This window comes from Panthera tigris, chromosome A1, assembly GCF_018350195.1.
Source record: "Panthera tigris isolate Pti1 chromosome A1, P.tigris_Pti1_mat1.1, whole genome shotgun sequence".
Classification (NCBI taxonomy): domain Eukaryota; kingdom Metazoa; phylum Chordata; class Mammalia; order Carnivora; family Felidae; genus Panthera; species Panthera tigris.
Window position 1 is genome coordinate 11,470,187 of NC_056660.1, and position 22,314 is coordinate 11,492,500.

At 42.0% G+C, this 22,314-nt stretch overlaps 2 protein-coding genes across 12 annotated transcripts in view; both read right to left on the bottom strand.

Moving 5' to 3' along the window:
- N4BP2L1 (NEDD4 binding protein 2 like 1) overlaps nucleotides 1-5,266 on the bottom strand; it is a 32,816-nt gene extending 27,550 nt beyond the window's left edge. For 2 of the 3 annotated variants that reach the window (XM_042997417.1, XM_042997370.1), the window contains exon 1: nucleotides 4,853-5,266. In XM_042997417.1, coding sequence (XP_042853351.1) covers nucleotides 4,853-5,034 — 182 coding nt within the window. In that variant the 5' untranslated portion in view covers nucleotides 5,035-5,266. The remainder of the gene's footprint in view (nucleotides 1-4,852) is intronic. The other variant, XM_042997326.1, reaches the window with a different exon arrangement.
- The window catches only part of LOC102966143 (NEDD4 binding protein 2 like 2), a 105,837-nt gene that overhangs the window by 22,136 nt on the left and 61,387 nt on the right, over nucleotides 1-22,314 (bottom strand). For 3 of the 9 annotated variants that reach the window (XR_006221283.1, XR_006221281.1, XR_006221340.1), the window contains 3 exons: nucleotides 16,695-18,451; nucleotides 14,007-14,092; nucleotides 10,695-13,015 (listed from right to left, as the gene is read on the bottom strand). Coding sequence is in view for 4 of the 9 variants with exons in the window: in XM_042996726.1 (XP_042852660.1) it covers nucleotides 12,992-13,015; nucleotides 14,007-14,092; nucleotides 16,695-18,451 (1,867 nt within the window). In the remaining 5 variants the exon portion in view is untranslated. Of the gene's footprint in view, nucleotides 1-9,683; nucleotides 13,016-14,006; nucleotides 14,093-16,694; nucleotides 18,452-22,314 lie in introns of those variants that run through there. The other 6 variants (XR_006221299.1, XR_006221312.1, XM_042996726.1 and 3 more) reach the window with 6 other exon arrangements.

The following is a 22,314-nucleotide window of genomic DNA, read 5'->3' on the forward strand; positions in this document are numbered from 1 at the left end:
ACTGGTGATGGTTGCCCAACATCATATAATTAATGCCACTGAATTGCACACTTAAAAAATGGTTAAAATGGCCCCAAAGGGGGGATATTTTCACACACACACACACACACACACAGACACACACACACACACACACACACACATTGCAAAGCATAGAGGGAAACAAATCGTCCACAGATGCTTTCATTGATGTAAGAGGAAAGGATAGATGCAGATCCAGGTGAGTTTTTCAGTGCAGCTGTGGAAACAGATAGTTCTGGATCATCTGCTCAGAGTGAAAGGGTCTTGGGACTGGAATCCTATTTCTTCTATCAACTCGGTACTCCTTTGTGCAGGTTTTGATGTTTCCGGTGATCTGGCTCTGTGTTAACCTAACCAACACATTCACAGATATGAACCGTCCACTCAGTCAAGCCATCCTCCTCACTAGCCTAGAACACCCAGTTCTCCCAATTCATGTCGCTAATCCTTTTTCTTTGTTCAGCCATATCCTCCCCATCGTCAAGGCCAAGCTCAATAACCATTCCCACGTGGCAGAGACGATCTCTTTCAGAGTTTTCCTATCTTCCTAACCATCCTCAGTGACCAACCTGGTCTTGAACACCAAAAGCACATAAAATGCTCTTCCCCATCAGAGCTCACTTACCCACAGTAGTGCATTGATTATTGTTTTCCATTTGTTAGTCTTTTGTGAGCTCCTTCTCTTAATCTTATTTATTGAGCAAGTACTAATAGTCTTTTAAGTACCCAGCAAATGCTATTATTGTTGATTAGTGAATAATTAACAAGAGTTAGTATTTATGTAGCCCACGAATTCCACAGTGCTTTCACACATATAATTACAGGATCACTGTTTACCATAGTATCTTAAATCCCCACAAAAAACTTATTAATGAAATATTAGCTCCATTTGAATGAAAAAGACCTGAGGTGTCAAAGAATCAAGTGGCACATGCTAGTTCATATGCTAATTAATAATTAACAAAATATTTAATAATTACTTGATAACAAAATTAATAACAGTAAGTAATTACAATCAATCTTGTGTATTAAAAAAGTCTCCTACTATATTTCCAACTAAGAATAAACCTAGGAAAGATTTTTCATATAGAAAATGACACATTCATCTTGTTATTTAGTAAGTGTTTTGTCACACAACCTGAGTCTATCTAGCCAAGTCATTCCACAAAACTATTTTCAACTTTAAAAAGTTAACAAGTAATACATATTTGTCATAGAAAAATGAGAAAGTAAGTCTGGCAGGAAAAGTCCATAATCCTACTATCTAATGTCAACAACCACCAACAGATACCTTTTTACACATTTCATGTGAGTATATGTAGACCCTCTTTCTTTGAACAGAAAATGGGATTTTTTGATAGACAGCTTTGTTATTAGGCTTTTTAACTTAATGAGGGGAATGAATATATTTGCATGTCAAATACATCTATGTTCCCATTAATGACTGCGTGACTTATAAGCTAATCCTCTATTTCTGTATGTTTAAGTTGGCTCACATTTTTTTTCTATCATATAAAAAACTCTGTGATGAACACTCCCCTATATTCATGAGCTTGTCCAATTACTACCTTAGGATGAATTCCTGGAAGTAGGAATTACAGGTCAATGGTAAGAAACTATTTTTGAAATGTTTGTGGTTTGTGTTTTGTTTTGTTTTGTTTTCCATGAAATAGAGGTGATAAAACAGATTTAGGGGGCATGCTAAGTTTTTAGTATTCTGTTGTACTCAAATTTTTTTTAAACCTGGTAAAACTCTGTTTTTTAAATATGTCCAAAGAATTTAAATAGAAGGTTTCAACATTCAAGCCCCTTCAAACTATAAAAACATATTGGTTGAAAAGCATAAAAATCTAACAGTGATTTGGAAGACAAGACATATCCTAATTTCAATAACTTTTATTATTTCTTTAATCAAATGAGAAATAACAGCAGAAAAAGAAGAACCCACATTTGTAAAAACGATCTCCTCCAATTTTTTAAATTTTTATTTTTCGGATTCAAAAAATACATATTCATTATAGAAAATTTGGAAAATACATAGAAGAAAATATGAATTTCCAAGAATCCAACAATACATAAGAGAGCCTTACAGTTTTACTACTTTCCACACATGTGTACTTTTTAACAATTTGCCATTTTCCTTCTCTCGCCCACCCGACGCCCCAGAAGAGAGGCGAAGGCAGGTCCTTGAGGACCACGGCCTGTGACATCCACCATACCACTCTGTCCTTACTGCAGGCCTCCCTTCTTGCTGAGCTGTGGCCTGGTTCCTTGCTTACTCCCCAGACTGCTTTGTAAATGCACCGCCCACCCCCCAAAGTGCCAAGGCTCCTCTGCCTCCCGAAGTCCCAAGCGGGAGAACTCACAAAGTCAACTTCCAGCTAGCTGCCTGCTTCATTTCAGGGCCAGGCTTCTCCCAAGTGACACCTTGAAGATTTATCTCAGCTGATCAACGTCTGAAGCAGCAACTAATACCTCTTAAAATGTATATAGCACGTTAAAGTTTAGCGAGTTCTCTCACACACATTTAACCTCTGCAAGAGTCTTCTGAAGTGAACAGAGCAGATATCCTTATTTAACACAGAAGGAAACAAGGTGCAGAGGAGCCGAGGAAAGATCATACATAGCTAGTGAGTGGCAGAGCTTGGACTGGAAGCCATAAGTTGACTCCAAGGTCAGAGCTCTTTACCTAGCCGTTAAACCGTGCTTAAGTCTGACAACTAGAAATTAAGAACCAGAAGGGTCTTCAACAGATCACCTCATCTAATCCCTTCTTAGTATTCACACATAAGGAAAATGAGTCCCCGAGAAGCTAGGTGATTGCCGAAAGTCACCAGCTTTCGTGATGAAGAGAATCTAAAGGCACAATCTTCAGACTCCCAGGCCAGTGCTCACGCCAGTCGTCCCTAGAGAGATGTTCTTTAATAAGCTGGTCTCTCATCCGGTGTCTTCTGCTTAGCCAAATGTCAACCAGGAATTAAAATCCTAAAAGTGTAGAATGTTAGAGCCAGAAGGAACCTTAAAGACCACCCAGGCCAACCCACTGACTTTACAGATGAGGAGTCTAACATCCAGAACCCATGGCTTCTGACATTCAATTCTATGCACTTTCCTTCCAACTCATCCTATCACTTCCCTTCTGAGTAGTTAAAAACAAAATCTGGCCAAAGATGTTTACTTCCTTCTTTGACATTCAGTGTGCCACAGGCCACAGATCAGCAAAGTCAAAGTGAAACTAAATGGGATTTGAATTCAGAAGATACTTAGTTTGTAACAGATGTACCCACCATGACTGTAGCATGAAATATCCAAGTTCTGCTGCGTTCTAAGCAGCCTCCCCCACTCTCCGCCCTCCACCTCCATAACCAGACAGCAGGTCTATTGAAATGTGTGTGTTTTAGGAAAGGGCACCAATGACCCTTTGGAAGTCACCCATCCTTTAATCTGTGAAAATGTAGCAATATTGTTTGGCTAAAGACTTTTACTCCACAAATCAGCCAGGAATCCTGATTAAAGCTGGCAGCACATCACCAAGGCTGTCACAGTTCCCTGACCCCGTGGACCCAGATCCTGCTCTCACCATCTTTGTATCATCTGTGTATCATCCAAAGCAGCTCCTGAAAGTATGCTACCTTGATTCTCCTGTAGCAGGTCCACGGTTCTATGGCTAGCCTTCTTTCTCTAATGAGATGGAAAGCTCTTTGACGGCAAGGCACTACTTCTGCCATTGCCCCTAGCTTCAAGAAACTTGAAGAAGGGTAAACAAAACCATGTGTAAAACCAAGCGCAGTCACAGAGGTGTAAACAGGAAGCCAAGGAGCCCAGAAGAGAGCATCTACTGGTGGGGAGGGGTAGCTGCTGGGTAAGGTAACAGATCCGAGCCTTAAAGGGCTAGTGGAATCAGTCGGGCAAAGGTAGGCGGAAGGCAAGCCAGGCAGGCGGGCCAGCGTCAGCAAAAGCAAGGAGAGAAAACAGTTCAACGTTGCCGGAGCATCAAGTGCAAGGCGGGGAGTGGTGGGAACTGAGGCTGTAGCGGTGGGCCCAGCTCCGAGGCGGCAGGCAACAAGCCCGCGTAATTCGCGCTGACCTGTACCGGGAGGGCCGCTTACGCAATTCGCGAGTAAACGAATTTGGGCGCCCATTACGAGGCTCTGTCAATGACCGCCAGCCGCGGCCGCGCCGGCCCCCTCCCCCTTGCACCTGTGCGCCTTCGCAGCTGCCAAAGCAAACGCAGCGCTGCCTTAATCCGCTAGATTTTCAACGCGGGCCGCACGCCCCCCCCCCGCCCCCCGCCCCCCGGCCGCGGCCACTGCTGCCTTGGGTCCCCCGCCCCCTGGCCCTGTCGCGTCTCCGCTCGGGTTTAAAACGCCTGTTGACGCACTGTGGCGAGTGCCTGCGCGCTAGCGGGCGGCCCCGCGGTTTTCTCTGCAGTCGCCACCGGGGTTCCTGAAGAAGAATCCCTGCGGGCCTCCCGACCCCGGGCTGGGGGCGGCCAAGGCTCCCTCGGCCCGGCTGGCCCGGGGCCTGGCTCGGCGGCCGGGCAGGGGCCGGTGCCATCTGGGGCTTGCGCAAGGCGCAGTGCCGAAATCCGTTCTCCCGGGAAAGCGCAGCATGGAAACAAACAGGACGGGCCGCCCTCCTCTCCCGGCCCGCGGCCAGGCGGGCACCGGGGACGGCGCGGGCTCCCCCGCAGCCGGGCTCGGGCCGGGGCCAGGACCCCGGGCGGCCGCGGCGGCGGCGCGGGGGGGGGGGGGGCACGGGGCCGAGCGGCTCGGGGCAGGGGCTCGCTCGGCCGGGGTCCGCGCGCCGGCGCCCAGGCCGATGTCATTACCTGGCCAGTGTAGTTTTCCCCGAGCCCGGGAGGCCTCGCAGGAGGTAGAGATGTTTCCTAAAGCTGTGGCGGCGCGGAGGTGTCCCACGCGGGGGCGGCGGGGCCGGCGGCCGAGGTTGCTGCTGCTGCTGCTGCTGCTGGAGGCTCAGCCTCCCAAAGGATTCAAGAAAACTCTCCTCCATGGGGTGGGGGCCGGCTGCGAGAGCCCCGGGTTTCCTTTCCTGAAGTCACGGTCTTGGCCAAAGCTGTTGTTTTTGTGGCTCTCCGGCCATGTGATAGATGGAGGGGCGGGCGCTCGGAGGCCAGCCCCTCCTTCCCACCCGACTGAACCGCGCTGCGTGGGAGGGGGCGTCCCTACCTGGAAAGCTGGGGACGCTGGGAGACTGGCAGCCAGGAAAACCTGAGTGACGCGCTCTCCCCGAGCCCCCCCCCCCCGCCCGCCCCGCTCTCGGACTCCCTCCCTTGCCTCTCGGTGCCCTTCGCCCAGTGGCGGGAGGGCCTGTCTGTTGGGACACTGGGACACTTCCCCCGGGCCGCCCGCCGTGGAAGTCAGGCTCTCTGCAACAGCCCTCCTCCACCCCACCCCCGACTGGCCTAGACCTTGAAAGTGAAATAATTTTAGTTGACGATTACAGAACGTGAACAGCATTTTGAATAGTTAACAGTAAAGTCCATTGTCCTCCCCAATTTGTGAGCACCAATATCTGGCTAGTGTCCCAGCTGCTAACACCACTGTCCCGGGCCTCTATCGTTTTTGGTTTGTTTTTTTTTAAATCCTTCTTTATCAGCCTGCCAAAAAAACATTCTTAGAAAGCTTTGCTGCCTCAACATAACTTTAAGTCTCTCCATTGGAAAAAGCACCCCTTAAAACTCAGATTGATCTCTCAATAGTAGCATAAACTGGGGCTCACGGGAAGGAAAGACCGTATTGCTCTCCTTCCATCTGAAAAGACATGGCCTCCCCAGGAAAAGGAGCAGTCTACGGAAATCCTTTCTAGGGAAGTATCCAGAATGGAGTTCTAAGTTCCAGGAACTGGTGAGCGCCAGTTGGTTGATCACCATAGCACTCTCCAGTATTTCACACTCAAGAGTGTGACAGAGCGATCCTATTTTTTGAACCAAAATTCAAGATGCATGGACTGAAAGAGACAATATTAAAAATACCATGCTGGAAAGATCCAGGAGGTATGGTGGCTTTGGCTGTAATAATTATTGTAAAGCAAATACATTTTGCTTTTGGCAGCCAAGGTATGAAAATTTTGAAAAGGAATCGTGAAGAAAAGCAACTTCCTTCTTAAACAAAATCCAGAGATTTCACAAGAAACTTTGGAAGGAAGGCCCAAGTAGGGAGGGGCTCTGTGCTGAGAATCCAACCTTGGGATTCCCCTGGAGGGGTGGGGGCAGGGAGATGAGCTGCTTGCTCTTCCTTGAAAATCCCTTCCTAGAATCGGAGGTAGGACCTTGACACTGCTGAGAAACATGAGAATTTCAAAAGCTGCTCTACATATTAGGGGAAAACCATAAGGAACAGAGAACACACATGACTCATAAAAATAGCGATGCTTTCATGTACATACCCCTTACTTCTGTGTGTTCTATCATACTTCTTACCAGAGTGTTTTTGCCCAGCCTCAAATACTACCCTTTTCGTTCTAGACTTGCACTATCCAAAACGAGTACCACCAGCCACAGGGGGCTGTTGAGCACTTGAAATGTAGCTAGTACAAATAGAGATTAAAATACACACTGAATTTTGAAGGGGCAGTATGAAAAAAAGGTAAAATATCTCAGTAATTTTTATATCGATTATGTGTTGAAATGATACTATGTTGGGTGCATTGGGTTAATATGTTATTAAAGTTAACTTCATTTGTTTCTTTTTGCTTTTTTAATGTGGCTACTAGAAAAGTTTAAATTACACGTGTGGCTGGGGTGCTTCTATTAGTGCTGCATAAGACCTCCATCCACTTCTATGTTCCTCTACAGAGGGGGGCCCAGGCAATGTGGGAGGGGGCACAGGAGGACACACAGCTTTGGGGTCTAGAGGTTTTGGCACAAGGAATCTGCAGGGTCTGTGGCAGATGGAACTACCAAGTAGAGGCTGGGAAAGACGAGTGTGCTGTTCAGAAGACGGGTCTGAGCTAGAGACAGAGTTTTGGAAATCCTTGCCCTATGAAAAGAAGACAGACAATAGAGCAGACGGCTGAAGAGGGGGGCCAGGAGACACCAGCATTTGAGGGCTGTGTCTCTGAAGGGCATCTGCCAAAGGAGAGTGTGAGAGAATTGTCAGCCAAGCAGACAGAACTCGAAGGTAGAGAGAGGTGTATGGAGGCCCAGGGAGAAGGAGCTTCAGGAGCAGAAAATGGTCAGCAGTACCTGGAAGGGACCCTAGACACTTTTCCTTTCCCTCAAACCCCACGTTTAACTAGTCAACAAGTTCCGGCTGTTCTCTCTGATTTATTCCTCAAAACCACCCCGTTTAAAGCTATCTGTCTGTGTATCTGTTTCCTCCCACTAGACTGTAAATAGAAACGGTGTCACCCTTGCCACCCCAAGATCTAACAAAATAGCCTGACATTCGGAAGATGTATGGGTCCACAATTGTAATGTGGACCTAAACTACTTTCTCCACAGGTAGGTGTGACGGTGATAATGTCAGCTAAGGAGCAGTCGGTAAACATACGGACAGATCTGAGGGCCAGCTTGCTGTTAGCCTGCATTCAAATCTTTCCTGGTTCTATCTAGGTGCCAGCCTCCAGAGAGCTGGGCTACCCTCCAAGTCAGAGGACCCCTGTGATAACACTCCTTAGTGCCCTCATCTCAACCAACCAACTCTTGAGCTCTGGGGTTTCGTTCCATTTCTCGCTTACGTGATGACCAGCACAGTCCCACTTTGCTGCACCAGAAACCATTACGAAGACAGATGTAAAGAAAACTGTAGGTCATTTTCGGCAAATGAAGATACATTCAAATGTTTCTCTAATTGCCACTGTTTAAAAGACATGGAAAAATGAGGAGGTACACAAGAGGGGCTACTGAAAACCAGGAACTTAACCCTCAAACCTACGGTTCCAAATAACCCAGGATTTGGAATGCTTGATTATGAATCGGCCCCAGGTTTCCACCCCAGAGATGCCAAGATGGCAGAAAGTCTGAAGCCAGGATGGAGCTTCCCAAGACCCTTTAACACCGTAGAGCCATTTCAAACATGTAGGCAGTAGCTCTCGCAACTCTCTCTAGTCCTGTGTCTCTTCTTTCCCTACCAAGAATTATCTAATTTTTTTACTCAAAAACATACATTAGTCTTATCTCCATGTGTATTCCTCTTGTTATATAAGTGGTATGCATGGACAGGACAGGAAAGACGTCTACCTTTGCCTGCTTAACTGTTTCTGCGGCGGACTCCTGATTGTTCTGGCGCCTCCAGCTTGCACCTGCTGTCACCTTTCTGCATAATCTGACCAGTGAGAGGTAGGACCTTGTCCTCCTCTCTTCTCACACTGCTCCCTCCCTGCTCTTCTCTTCTCCTTCCCCTAGAAGCCACGTGGAGGCTGAAGGAAGCTAGAAGTTAGGGGAAGGGGGACAAGGGAAGAGAAGTCATGTGGCCTCTGTGTTCCACCTGGCTGAACTGACAGAGGAAATGCACAGGACTCTGGTGGCCTGGGAGAGGCCCGCCACCGCAGAATGTTCTCTGGACAAGGCTGTGCCCCACCTGCTTCTGCCTCCCTGCCTCCCACATTCCATCCATTACTCTTTTCAGTGCCACACCCCTCCCCCAAGGGGAGGACCATATCTTTTCCACAGCATCTATGTGCCTCTGTACACAAGGGCACTTGAGGATTATAAGCTTTGAGGAGGAAGCCTGGGAGCAGAAGGGTAGCCCCAGCCCATTTTTCTAAAGCTCCATTCTGGAAATTAGGGCAAGATAATAAAGACAGTGCCTGAGAAAAACTAGGGACATTCTGGAACCCAAATACAAGCCTGGGTAGATGGTCAGCCGGTTTGTACCAATACAGCATAAAGGTGTTTCAGAACAGGTCACTACTTATGCTACACTCATTGTTAAAATATTTTTGTTAATTTTGTTAATGTTTATTTATTTTTGAGAAAGAGAGAGACAGAATGTGAGCAGGGGAGGGGCGGAGAGAGAGAGGGAGATACAGAATCTGAAGCAGGCTTCAGGCTCCGAGCTGTCAGCACGGAGCCTGACACGAGACTTGAACTCACAAACCTCAAGATCAGGACTTGAGCTCAAGTCAGACACTTAACCAACTGAGCCACCCAGACGCCCCTCTCATTGTTAAAATATTCATAACAATACCCTTGGATAAGGGATGGCAGTGTGGATTCTAATGTATTCATTAGAAATCCATAAATGCCACTGGTGAAGGCCTCTAGGAGAGCAAGGGTTTGCCAGATGTCAGAATCCCCTCCGTAGCTACCTGGGCTTGGACCCTGTTGCTGGTCAGCTCCTCCCTGAAATCATCCCATCCTGGGCCAAAGGCAAGTCCAGTTTCACAGTGGCTCTGAGAGCAAGACTCTTACGGAGTTCAAGCAAACACTGAAAACCCTGGTTTCTGTCTGGAACAGACCCACCATCTAATAGAAAGATAAACTAAAGCTGCATGAAAGAAGCGTAAGAAAAAGCACAGCTATTTTAAATAAAGCACTTAATTCCTAATAACTATGGCAGATGGAGCACAAATATTTAACTTCCACTCCCTCCTTGAAACCCCACTAAAATGTAAGAGGTTTTTGGGGGGGGGGGGCAGTTAGTTTGTTATTATTTTTAAGCATAAATTATAAGAAAAAAGACAGAATATCACAGTAACAAAAATTTGAAAACTAGAAAGCAAAGACCAAGTGTTAATTTGGCAAAAACAAACAAACAAACAAACCCAAGCCCCCCCAGAAATCCCCTGAGTTATAGAAAGCCATGAGTCAACACAATTTACCCTGCATAACCCATAAAATTTCAGGCACTAACTAGAAGATTTGGGGCTAGAAGTGGGCTTTAGCAGGCAGGTCAGTGGAAAGTCTGCTGGGGAAACAAACATCCAGAGTCAGGCAATTGCTCATCCCCTCGAGAAGCCCAGAGGTTTATTCCCTGGAGAAGATCAGACAGTATAGATAGGGTGGAGTAGGAAGTAAGATAAGACAGATCCTCCCTTTCTGAAAATAGAGGGATTAGGTAAATGCCTACTTGTTGCATAATCACCCCCTCATTTCTGTTTTTCAAATATGAATTTTCCTATTTGAAGACTGGTCAATACAAGTAAACTAAAACAGAATTTTGAAAGATGGTGCAATTTTGTAGATGGTACAAGACCCACGATCCCTAACCAACACCCCTGAGGTCAGATATGTTTCAGAATTCAGAAAGCACCTGTTTGCCTACTGAAGGTACACAGTATGTGTGTATGTGTATATATATAACCTCACATTCTGAGTGGGGACTGAGCACCCCATGGCAATTACCCCGTGGTAATTAAACACATTCATATTTCAGCAACGAAATGTATGAATGGTCACACTAGGTAGGATAAATAAGGAGTAAAATTAACCTGTTTGGGCCAAGTTTTGCTGCCAAATTAGTTTTAATGCCAAGCATATAAGAAACAAAACAAACTAAAAACAACTTGTGATCTTCAAAGCCTTTTCAATTTCAGAATTTGAGAAATGGAATCATGGACCTATACTTGGATATAAGGCCTACCCTTCCATCCTGATGCAATTTCAAAACAAACTACTAAAGTTTTCTGTGCCTTATTTTCTTCCATATAACAAATTAAAATAGGGCAAATATCTTCAAAATTAGATAATAAAAAGTTCAAGTTGTTACCTCTTTTGTTGAGTTTTTTATTATTCAGATAACTAATCAAGAATGGTTGGACAGATTATCCAAACCAATTTTGGTATCCAATGAGTGTATCGTTGAAAATGATCCTTTGGGCGGGCACTGGGCACTCTTTCTTGACGATTAGGGTCTTCAACAGCACGAGGAGGACTGGAGAATTCAACTACAAAAAAAAAAAAAACACAAAACACAAGCCAAACAAGTCTAGAGAAAATGGTGACATATACAGAGTCTGGTGTCAGTTTCCCAGGCTCTTTCCATATTTAAATAAGCCATTACCCTGGTATCTAGGCCTTTACTCTGGCCCCACAATCCCCACACCCTGCTTGGTCCTGTCTCGTTGGAGAGTCAGTGTCCCTCACAATGCCCAACCTTCTGTCTCTAAATCCAAATCTGTTCTCTGCCTCATTCCCTGAGGATCCAGCTATTTACATTATAAAGTTAATAATAAATACACTAATTCATGCAAATGTGTTACCACGTTTATTAAGTCAATGTGTTGCTCTCCTAGGTAACACAATTTCTATTTTGCCTGGGACATTTTAAAGATGATGCTCTAACCCAAGGAGGTATTTAAAGAAATGGAATTAACCCTTCTAAGAGCCTATTATTTTTCAGGCACTATGTTAAGGACTTTGCACAATTATTTTGCTTAATCCTCATTTAATATTCCCATGACAGGTTGCTATTATAAATCTATCTTCTACACATGAACAGATTGAGGCTCTGAGAGGATAATTTGTTTAAGGTTACACAGCCAGTCAGCAATAGATTCAGGATGGGAACCCATTCTCCTTCCAGCACCCTGCCCCACCTCCTTACAGGAGTGACACTAAACACCCTAGCCACCAGCAGGGAGAGAATTTTGAAATAGGCAGGGACTTGTAGTTCCCAAAGCCAACCACATTCACCTGCAACTTCCCTCCTTATGCATTTCTATCTACCCCTTGAGGTCCACTAATCAGTACATTATGCCAAACACAAAACAGGGAGGCATGTTCTCATTAGAATTGTAAAAAAAAAAACACCAAAAAACCTGTGCATAGACATAACACTCATCAAGTGCCCCCACAAGAAAAGATGAATAATTAATAATTAGGGGTGACTGCTCTGCAGGAGACCAGAGGGCAGTTTAGCAAAGATGGAAGAGGATGGTCCAGGAAGTGTCCTTGACACAAAGCATCCAAATTTAGCTGACAGAAAAGACCCCAAGTTGGCCACAGCCAAATATGTCCATTCTTGTCACACGCTGCTTATAGTGGTGTCACGCTGGGGCTGCCATATGTGGAGGGAGGTGCTGGGGGGGGTGGGAGGGAAAACACTCCCTTCCTAACTTGGTCCTAACGTAAACGCCATGGCAGTTTTCACTGCTCTAGCCTCTGTCTATAGTACAATGCTGGAATTGAGGCAACACAATATTTGTCAAATGAATAAGTGAATTTCTTTACCTCCTTTCTCTGGAATTCCTCATAGCCTCGTATCCTTTCTCAGACTACTTTTATCCCACGTTTTCAGGTGGCCCCTTCAAATCCCTAAACTCTTCTCCCAAACCTCTTGTCCTTCTCCTTCTTCTTGCAGCAGAACCAGTTTTAAAACAAACAAAAACATTTTTTACGGAGTATATATTTCTAGCAGAGGAATGGAAACAGAAACCTCTTAGAAATACGAGTTAAAATGAAGAAAGAAAACATATGGGTAAATGCAGAGTGCATTCAATTCTTATCAAATGCAGACACATATACACTAAAATCATAGCAGCTGTGTTTATTTCATAATTTAGGCATTTTGAAAAAAGTGCAATGTATTTATTTTAATGTCAGCTTGATGTCAAGTTTAAAATATAACATGAGTTTGTCTCCATGTTTTACCTCCTTTCCTAGAGAATCTCCTAATATTTAAATATAACCTATATCCCTAATTCCCAGCTCTCGTCACATAACAATCTGGGGCAAAGGGACGGGGGTGGTAATCCCTCATAAACTGTGTGTTAACAGAACGCTCTAAAATATGTTCTAACCAATAAAGTTGGCAAATAAATTTGGTAACAACCATCTAAGCTTTGTTGTATTTCACAAAAAGATCTACATTTAAAGGAAATAGAAAATCACATGTGCACTGGCACACAGGGTTGCTATGGTAACAGACTACATTTTTTTTATATTTACTCTTCAGATTGCAGTACATGGAGCTATTATAACCAAATAATGTCAACATCCACTGCCTTCTGATTGTACTGAGGTCTCTGGAATAAGTTGTACTTACGGTTCCAGAAATTCTCATTTTTAACCAATCTTCTTCTGTCTTTTCTAGAAATTATAATTAAAATACATATAATAATGATTAATATTTGGCATTGGGGTTAAGACTGCATCATTTAACTCATGTAGGAACAGTCTAAAAATAGCAAACTAAACCTAATAAACACAAATGTCCATTTTAATGTTTAAAGTATGGGGGGGGGGGTGGTGTGAGTGTGTGTGTTTAGGTAGCAATAAGTTCTCCATGGGGAATGAAGAGAAATAAGTTTAGAAAAATGTATTTGGTTTTATAACTGGGCACACCAAACAAATCTACTTTTCCCACAGCTGTGCTTTTATGAACAGTTAAGAAATACCTACTATCCTGTGATATATAATTTTGTTTCACTAAACCTTGTTTTTACCATTTATCTCAAAATAATACCCTTAGCATTGCCTCCAGGCACATTTAAATCACTATCAACTAATGTAAACCCTCTCCCCATTATGTTATATAGTGTGCTACCTTTTCTAGAATTTCTATTACCTTTCTAACTTTCCCCACCAGTCCTCCTCCTCCAGCTACCTGGAAAATTTACAGCCCATCAGAATAGTTATGCCTCTCACCGTAGACCAACAGAAAACACCAATAATGAGGTGCTTCCAAGCCAAATAAATATGAATCTAATTTGTAGCTGTTACTCTATCATAACAGGGTAAGACTGAGGGCTAGACAGGAGAAAAGATGTAATGAAGAATAAAAAACTCTCCTAAAACGGGCACCTCAGTTATCCACAATAGGCCCTTATACCAGTCTACTCTACAGCAAAATTAGGGAATTAAATGCAACTTTATCTTGGGACTTATTGAAAAAACATGCATATATTAGCTACCTATCCACATGTATTCTTTCTCTAATTTAATATAAGGGATATAGCCCTTCATATTACATCTGATGAACAGGTTTTCTCTCTGTGTGTGTGTGTGTGTGTGTGTGTGTGTGTGTTGTTTTAAAGAAACCAGTTGGAGAAGGTCTTCTTTGAAAGCCATAAAAATATACCTCTACTGATATTTTCCACTGCAAATAGATCATCTTCAGTGTCTTCCAGTCAAGGGAAACCACACAGTCATCAGGCAACAAAGATTCTGTGAAAATAAAAGGGAACAAGTTTCATCTGTAGTGTCATACAGATTTTTACCCTACCTGTGAAGATCTGCAAACGTTTGGACTGATATAATAGTAAAAGCCCAGTTTGGAAAATACTTCACTGATGGCTAGAGCAGGAGTTAGTGCGTCTCAGGTCTTTATTAGTAAACACTATCCTCACTCATGTAAAACAATATGAACCATAGTTCATATTCTCATTAAGTATAAATACATATATCAATAATACATACATAATATTATAACATATGTAACACACATTATATATGATAGCTTCAAGTGGTACTGGCAGAGGGCATAGAATTTAGCTCATCCTTTCCTGTGACGTCTATGAACAGTACAACTATAGCAAGTTTAGTCTTCTTGCAAATTTTTCCTTCCACATGAGAGTGTCGGGGGAAAAAATCCTCACAGACAATTAATGATGTTCATAAATTTAAAAAGAAAAATCCTCACAGACAATTACGATGCTCATAAATTAGTCCAAACACTGACACATACATATCAGCCATACCAAACCACACAAAATATTTTTTCTATACTCATATAAGCCTGGCAACATAGATAGTTTGGTTTCTTCAGGCCTATGTGGCTTTACTATCTAATCCCGCTGTGTCTACAGAACTCCTAAGGCTAGGATTCATTTGGGTTCCCTGCCCTATTTAGAAGGCCACCGGCCACAGATACAGCAGAGCTTCCCTTGTCCAGCCTGGCCAAACAAATCAGCTGACAATTTCCACCCTCAGTTTCCTCCTCGCCTTTTTTAAGCACCCGCCACATCCAAATGTGAAATTCTTTCCCTCTATTTTTCTTTTAAGCCACATTTGTATAAGCACTGCTTATAATTCACTTCCACATTGAAGTCATCCCCCCAAAACCATAACCCCATATGCTCTTCAACATCCCCTTAAGCACTGCTAACTAACCTCACTCATAAAATATTCATAAGCTTGTCATTTATATTTTCTATGTGCAATAATTTTGTTTTGTGTTAGTCTTATCTCCCCATTTAGAAGGTAAGCTATTTGATGAATGAGGTCTATTTCCTCTAGAAAGCTTTCCAAAGCTTAATTAATGGATGCTTGATCATTATTGCTGATTATGACGGTATTGTGCATTCAAAGGCGCAGGTTTAGGATCTTTCACACGAGTGCCTTCATGCTTTCTGATGCTGATCCAAGGCAGTGATTGTTAATCTTTTTGAGTCAAGTGCTGCCACGTCCCCCTCCCTTGCTCCAGAAGCTGACAAAATCTATAGACTTTCTCAGAAAAAACAGTTCAAAGTGACACAAAAATAGTTGCACATAATTTTAGAATATGGACCTAGGACTAAAACCTTTTAAATGACTAAAATGACTTCATTTATCTTTTAAAATTCCCTAAATTTTAATTAAATTAACTAAATTAATTAAATTGATCTTTAAATTGGTATGTTTCTTTGGTGCATCTAGAAAGATAGCATACTGCACCAAACGGCTAAGATGTGATTATTCACAAAGTTTACAAAAATGATAAACATAACACTAGAACCTCAAGAGCAGGTGAATAACTGTGACTCACTCACGCTGAGACTTAGCAAATCTTGGGTCTGGGTTCTGGGCACCAATTTTGTTCACAACAGCAGAAGTTTAAGAGCAAAGTAAACAACTCTGGAATGAGCTGTGAGCCAGGAGCAGGGCCCAGGCAGCTGGTAGGTGCAGAAAAGAAAAAGTATCAGGAAGATAGAGGAGAACTTCAGGGATTGGAGCTTTGACTTCTTGGCTCTTACAATTTCTGTCCTCAAGGAAGGGGACACATTCAACTCCATGAAATCGCTTAACACATGCAATTGACTTACAGATAAGGAAAAATTGGGATATGAGTTAGATTCCCTGTTTAAGACATTTAGCATCTTAAATATATTTATTATTTAGAGGAAATTTACTTAGAATTTTACTTAGAATATTAAAATTTCATGTGTTTTATTCACAAGTGGATTTTTCATGTGTTTTATTCACAAGTGGATTTTTCATTTCCAAAAACAACAGCAGCTGGAAGGAACTTTTCAAGTCAACCAGTCAGACTCTGTAATCTTCTTTTCAGTATCCTTCTCAGTCTTTAAAAATTAAACTCAACTTATTTCAGAGGATATGTTTTCATCATTTAATCTTCACTGTCCCCCCACCTTACTATTCTCATATCTATGAGCCATACCATGGAGGAGAAAGGAAAGGATCATGCTCCAAACAATGGAAATGTATAAAATAGATTTTTAAAAAAAGGAGGGGGGAACCCATCTCTATTTGTTATATAATTACTGTTTGCCTGTCTCATCCTTTGTTCTTCTCAATATCTATTTATACTGAGAATCCAAGTATTCTAAGTGCTCAAAGATATTTAAGACTATGGTTCCTGGAAGTAGAGGCAGGCACATGACTCTGAAGGTCAAGCACCATTTGCTATGGGTCCTTTACTTCCATTGCTGAAAAGCATCACAAGATCAATTAACTGCATGAAATCACTAATGCAAGGTAGAAACATTTCAAAAAATTACTCATATATGTTAAACTGGACTTTTGTTTGTAGCAAGTAAACACAATTTACCCATTGGAACTCCAGGGGATCCAAAAAGCTTTACCAGTTGAAAGGCAAACCCTTGTGATAATTGTAGTTCAAGGGAATCAAAGCCAGTGCTCGTCAAATCTTGGTTATCTTCAGTTTGTAAGAACTGTAATGGCTTAGGTTCTTCCCATGTCTTCAGCTTTTCATCAAAACTTTCATTTAAAAAGTGAAGATCAGAAGTGACCCTAAAAGAGTACAAAGTATCAGATTGGCTACTTAAAATTTCTGAAGAACTAAACCCTAGGTCATGTAGTTGGTCATCTACCCTTGTCTGAGATTTGAAAGTCAAAGATGGTTTCTTGCTCGTAAAAGATACCATCCAAAAGCTGAAGGTATACTGTAGCACAAGAGAAGGAATAGGGTTTTTATAAAAGTACACAGAGCGCCTTAGTCTACTAAACGGCAGGTAATGAGAATAAGACTGTCTACCAAAATTTAAAGGAGGATCTTCGAAAACAGCAAAGCAAAACCATGATGGATGATGACCAAAGGTCATAAGTTTTTGCTTATTCTCCTCTATATTGTTTATTTCTGAGATTCTATCTTTTTCTTCTTCCAAAATAATTTTTAGTCCACGGCTTTCTGTTACCACGCCACATTCCCCACTTTCTTTTACACTGATATATCTCTGTCCCAGTAAGTTAAAGTTTGGTGCCAAATTGAAAATCCTTTTCTCCCTCCTTTTCTTATTCTTTGTTGAGCATAAGTCACTCTTTGGGATATGCAGGTTAGGCAAGCAGCTTCTAAAGACATTTGTTTCTGTTTCTATGATTGAATCTATATTCTCAGTGGGAGGTGACAAATCTTCATTTTCTATCAACAGCTTCTCCTCTAGCAGTGTTTCTGGACCGCTTCCTGGTCCTGAAGTTCCTTCAGAAGTGGAGATCAACTTAATCAATTGTCCCCTGCTGTCCGGAGAGGCCAGCCTTTGCCATCTCTCTCTCTTTGGTCTTTGTTCACATATAAACTTATGAGGTCCTTCAGGCCAGCTCCCAAAATAGGGTTGCCTCTCAGAGCTCAGCTGTAATTCTTCATCAGAAAAATTGTTTGAAGAAAAAGCCCAATAATCGTTTTTAGCTGTATTTACTCCTTGTTCCTTTCTTAAACTTTTATCTGAAGTTCTGGATCCATATCGATTGCACAGAAATGTTTCATTCAGGAGTCTTTTATCTACCCTCTCTCTCTTCTGCATCAATGAGTATGGGATGGACGCAGATCCACCCTGGACGTCTGACGCTGTGGGATGCCTACTTCCAGTGTGCTTTCCTACATTCGTGCCAGACCAGTCATCACTTGCCATGCAGGAAAGACTCTGAGTCATTGTCGGGCAAGTAACAGCGTTTTCATGCGGCATCGATGACATATTTGGAAACAAATCATCGTGTTCTTTAGGGAGGTAATTTTTTGGTGTATTGTCCAGCTCAACTGCAGACATAACATTTGGAAAACCATCTTCGGGATGTATGCTTCTCCATATTTCATCTTGGTGGCTATTTACTAAACCTCTTAGTTCATGTCCCAGTCCACCAGTGACGGTGCACGCCGATTCTCTGTTGGTGTCTTCCAAGTCTTCCTCTGCACTCTGAGAGGGGTCCTGGTCTCCTGGTGTATAACTTAAGGTTTCAAATGGGTTTTCTCCCATGATTTTACCATGACTGTTCTGCTTTTTACTTCTTTTTCTGCTTCTCTTCTGCTTGTTTTTGCTGAACCTGGGCCCAGTTTTCTTCAAATTGCTTTCTCTGAAATATAACAAAATTAAGGACATTTATAACTTAATTTTTTGTATAACACTAGCAAACTAAAACATTGTACTCTTAATGTGAAAAGTTACAAATCATTAGGACAAGAGATTCTAAAGTGTGCATGTACTTTGTAGTATATTTTTAAATTACTTTTAAAAAGAGATATACTTTCTCTAAGTTAAAAATGAGTACATTTTGGGGTGCCCGGGTGCCTCGGTCAGTTGGGTATCCAACTCTTAATTTAGGCTCAGGTCATGATCTCATGGTGCATGGGTTCGAGTCCCATGTCGGGCTCTGGGCTAGATGGCACAGGGCCTGCTTGGGATCCTCTCTCTACCTTTCTCTCTCTCTCTCAAAGTAAATAAATAAACTTAAAAAACGTTTTAAATGAAAATAAAAATAAATGAGTACACTTTGAGAAAGTTACAACTCATTTCCACATACCTGTTTCATAAACCAGTAACTTTATGAAAACTTAATATGTCCCTTGAAACAAATATTATTATATATGTGAAACATTTTATACATACACACATACATATACCTACACACACATATAAATACATATATACATATGCATACATAAACCAAGATGTTTATTGGTACATTTATATATTTTTTTCTTTTTTTTTTTTTTTTGAGGGGGGGTAGTGATATTCTTCTAATTGCCTACCTAGCCATGGCTCTAAACGAGACGTTCCACCACTATTTTGTGGGGTGTTTGTAAATGTGTTAGGTATTTTTGTGGTCACAATGACTGGAGATGTGTTACTGGCACTTGGTACTGAGGCCAGGGACGTTTAGCATCCTATGATGCCAGGGACAATTCCACAGTAAAAAAGTATCCCATCCAAAGGAACAATAGTGTTCCCCAAAAGTTCGCAGCTCCCCTAAATTGAAGATTAACTTTGATCCTAACAGAAAAGAGAGGATTTAGAACATTTTCTAATTTAAATTTGTTTAATGTTTATTTGTTTTTGAGAAAGAAAGAGACAGCGTGTGAGCAAGGGAGGGGATGAGAGATAGGGAGACAGAATCTGAAGCAGGATCCAAGCTCTGAGCTGTCAACACAAAGTTCGATGTGGGACTTTAACTCATGAACCATGAGATCATGACCTGAGCTGAAGTCAGACACTTAACCGACTGAACCACCCAGGTGCCCTGAACACTTTCGAATTTGGAATATAAAGATCTAGTCATTTTCTATAAAGTACAGATAGAGAATATTAAAATGCAGTGGAGGGTGGGGGAGGGACGATAAACACAGCTGAGGAAAAAAAAAAAAAGTAACAGGATAGAGGATAAAAAAAAAAAACAATGAAACAAGCAAACAAACATGGAAGCCAAAAGAGATAATGAAGAAACCGTTGATCAGCTGGGGGCTGGACAAAGAACTTGCTTTGGCCTGGTTTATTCCATCCCGTGACATTGGGCAATTTTCAACAAGCAGGAGCCCTGAACACCTTGTTCTCTGGCATCTAATTGCTGCTGCCCTTGTTTACAATTCCTGGATTTTAGTTTAAAAGGACATTAAGGAATGCTAAATTACAGACAGGCAGTTGTAATGGGACTTCTATAAAAAGGATAGCAAATAAAGAATCCAACTTTGGCAGAAATTTCTCCTCATAGTCAGTTCTATCTGACTCTAGTGAGAGCCTCAGCTGAAGCCTAAGGTGCGATAGTTGTTACAAAATTCATACTGAAACTAGGATGTTACTCTGAAAACAAGCTCCACTGTCTTCACCGAAACATGAGCCATCCTACTGCAGGGAAAGGACAAAAGGAATGCATAGATGGCCTAAACCTTAGATAGGCCAATGGACATAAGTGTCTTCTGGAGTTAATTCATTTGTCACAGAGTGGAAGCAGTGAGAAATGATCCCATTCTGGATATATTTTAAAGGAAAACAAGATTTAAAAATAAATTGGATATAGAGTATAAGAAACAGATGAAGTATGGGTAAAAGGAGTTGAGCCTGAACAATTGAAGGGATGAGTGGCCATTTACTGATTTACTGAGACATAGAAGCCTATGAAAGGTATGGGTTTGGAGACAGGGTTGCCAAATCAGTTGCCACAAAATTCGGTTCAGAGTTTGAACCAATAGGCTAATCTGTACTTACAGCAGAGGTTAGAAAGTAGAAAAGATGAGGGCTTTGCTAATATTCCTCAAGGGTTCTTTCGTTTTCTGAATGCATTACAATCTAATAGAGATTGTATCAAGTAGATCTCAACCTACTTAGAGAAAGGATCGTAGAAACCGGCTAATGATGAAAATTCACGATTCCTACAGAGAAGTTAACACGCATCATGAAACAGGTAGCTTAAAAAAATAAACTATCAGGGAGATCAGGCAATGTATGAAGGTGGTTTGCCAAAAGAGATAGTCAGAGGAGACCCTACGGATTGGAATTCCGTTTGAAAATACAACACAATGCCAAGAAGTGTGAAAATCAGAAGACATTCCCCCACAGGGAAATGTGCCTGAGACTTGTACTTGTTCCAGGTCTCTGGGAAGGAAACACAAACCAGTAACAGTGACTTGTGAAGTACTTGGGAGAGGAGAGAAGGGAGTGTAGTGGTGATAACTTCTGTTGGAATGTGTATGCATGGGATGTGGCTTATCAGTAGACATATTTACAAAGTGTGGGAAGCTCATTAATGTGTCAAGGCTCATTAAACTTGATCTCATTTGTGCTGATTCATTTAGGAATGAATGGCACCATTAAAAGAAAAGAAACATCCCTACATAAAAGCCATGGAGAAGAAATCAGGAGAGTTGGAGGCACAGGCTGTAGCTTTAGAAAAGAAAGGAGTAAGAAATGAACAAATAGTAATATATTTCTAATTAATCAAATATTCTGTTTTCTAGGTGGTAGCTGAGAATCCAAGCTCCTGGGTAGTAATAAGTACCTCTTAATTATGAGAAAAAGAGTGTTTGCTCAGAAACAAGCTAACCTGACCACGTAAGCTGTGACTTGAAGACAGAGATGAGAGAACATCCGGATAAAGATAAAACTACCTGCTAGGGAGAAAAAAAAAAGTATTGTAAGTGCCTAAACTTCATGAAAAAAAAAATTATTAAAGGGGTAGAAACAGTATTTTCCACTGCAGAGGCCTGTACACTAATTCATAAAGCATGATCGATAAATGAAGTAAAATTCAATTAAAACACATGCAGATTGTAAAGGAAAGCTCTCACAGCTTTATAGAATGACCATGGTTGAGGTAATCCAGGCCTAGATGTAGTTTAGTAATAAGCTAGTGGTGGGAGCTTAAGTAAATCAGATCGCCCTTCTAAAATGAGGATAACATTACCTCCTTATACAGTTATAAAGTTTGTTAATACAGAGGCTCCTAAGTGACCTTTACTGAACTGATAGGGCAGATTAAATAATTCTTCCCACTGCCTCTGTACAATATAATGACTGATTCAATGGTACAAAAAATGTTCCCAGCTACATGGCTGCTTTCTAGTACAACTACACCCTTCTGCTCCTATTGTTTAGGGCTGTATATTTACAAGAAGACAGATGAGTTTATTCTCCTCTGTTTACACAATCATAATTGTTACCATACTATGTAGTTTAATTAAACATTATGTAAACATTACATCAACCAGTGGAATAGGAATACAAGAAAGTTTCTTTTCTTTTTTGTAGAGAGAGAGACTACATGAGCAGGAGAGAGGGGCAGAGGGAGAGGGAGGGAGGGAGGGAGAGGCAGAGGGACAGAGAGAGAGAGGGAGGGAGGGAAGGAATCTTAGGCAGGCTCCATACTCAGCACGGAGCCCAACACTGGGCTCAATCCCATGACCCAGGGATCATGACCTGGGCCAAAATCAAGAGTTGGACACTCAC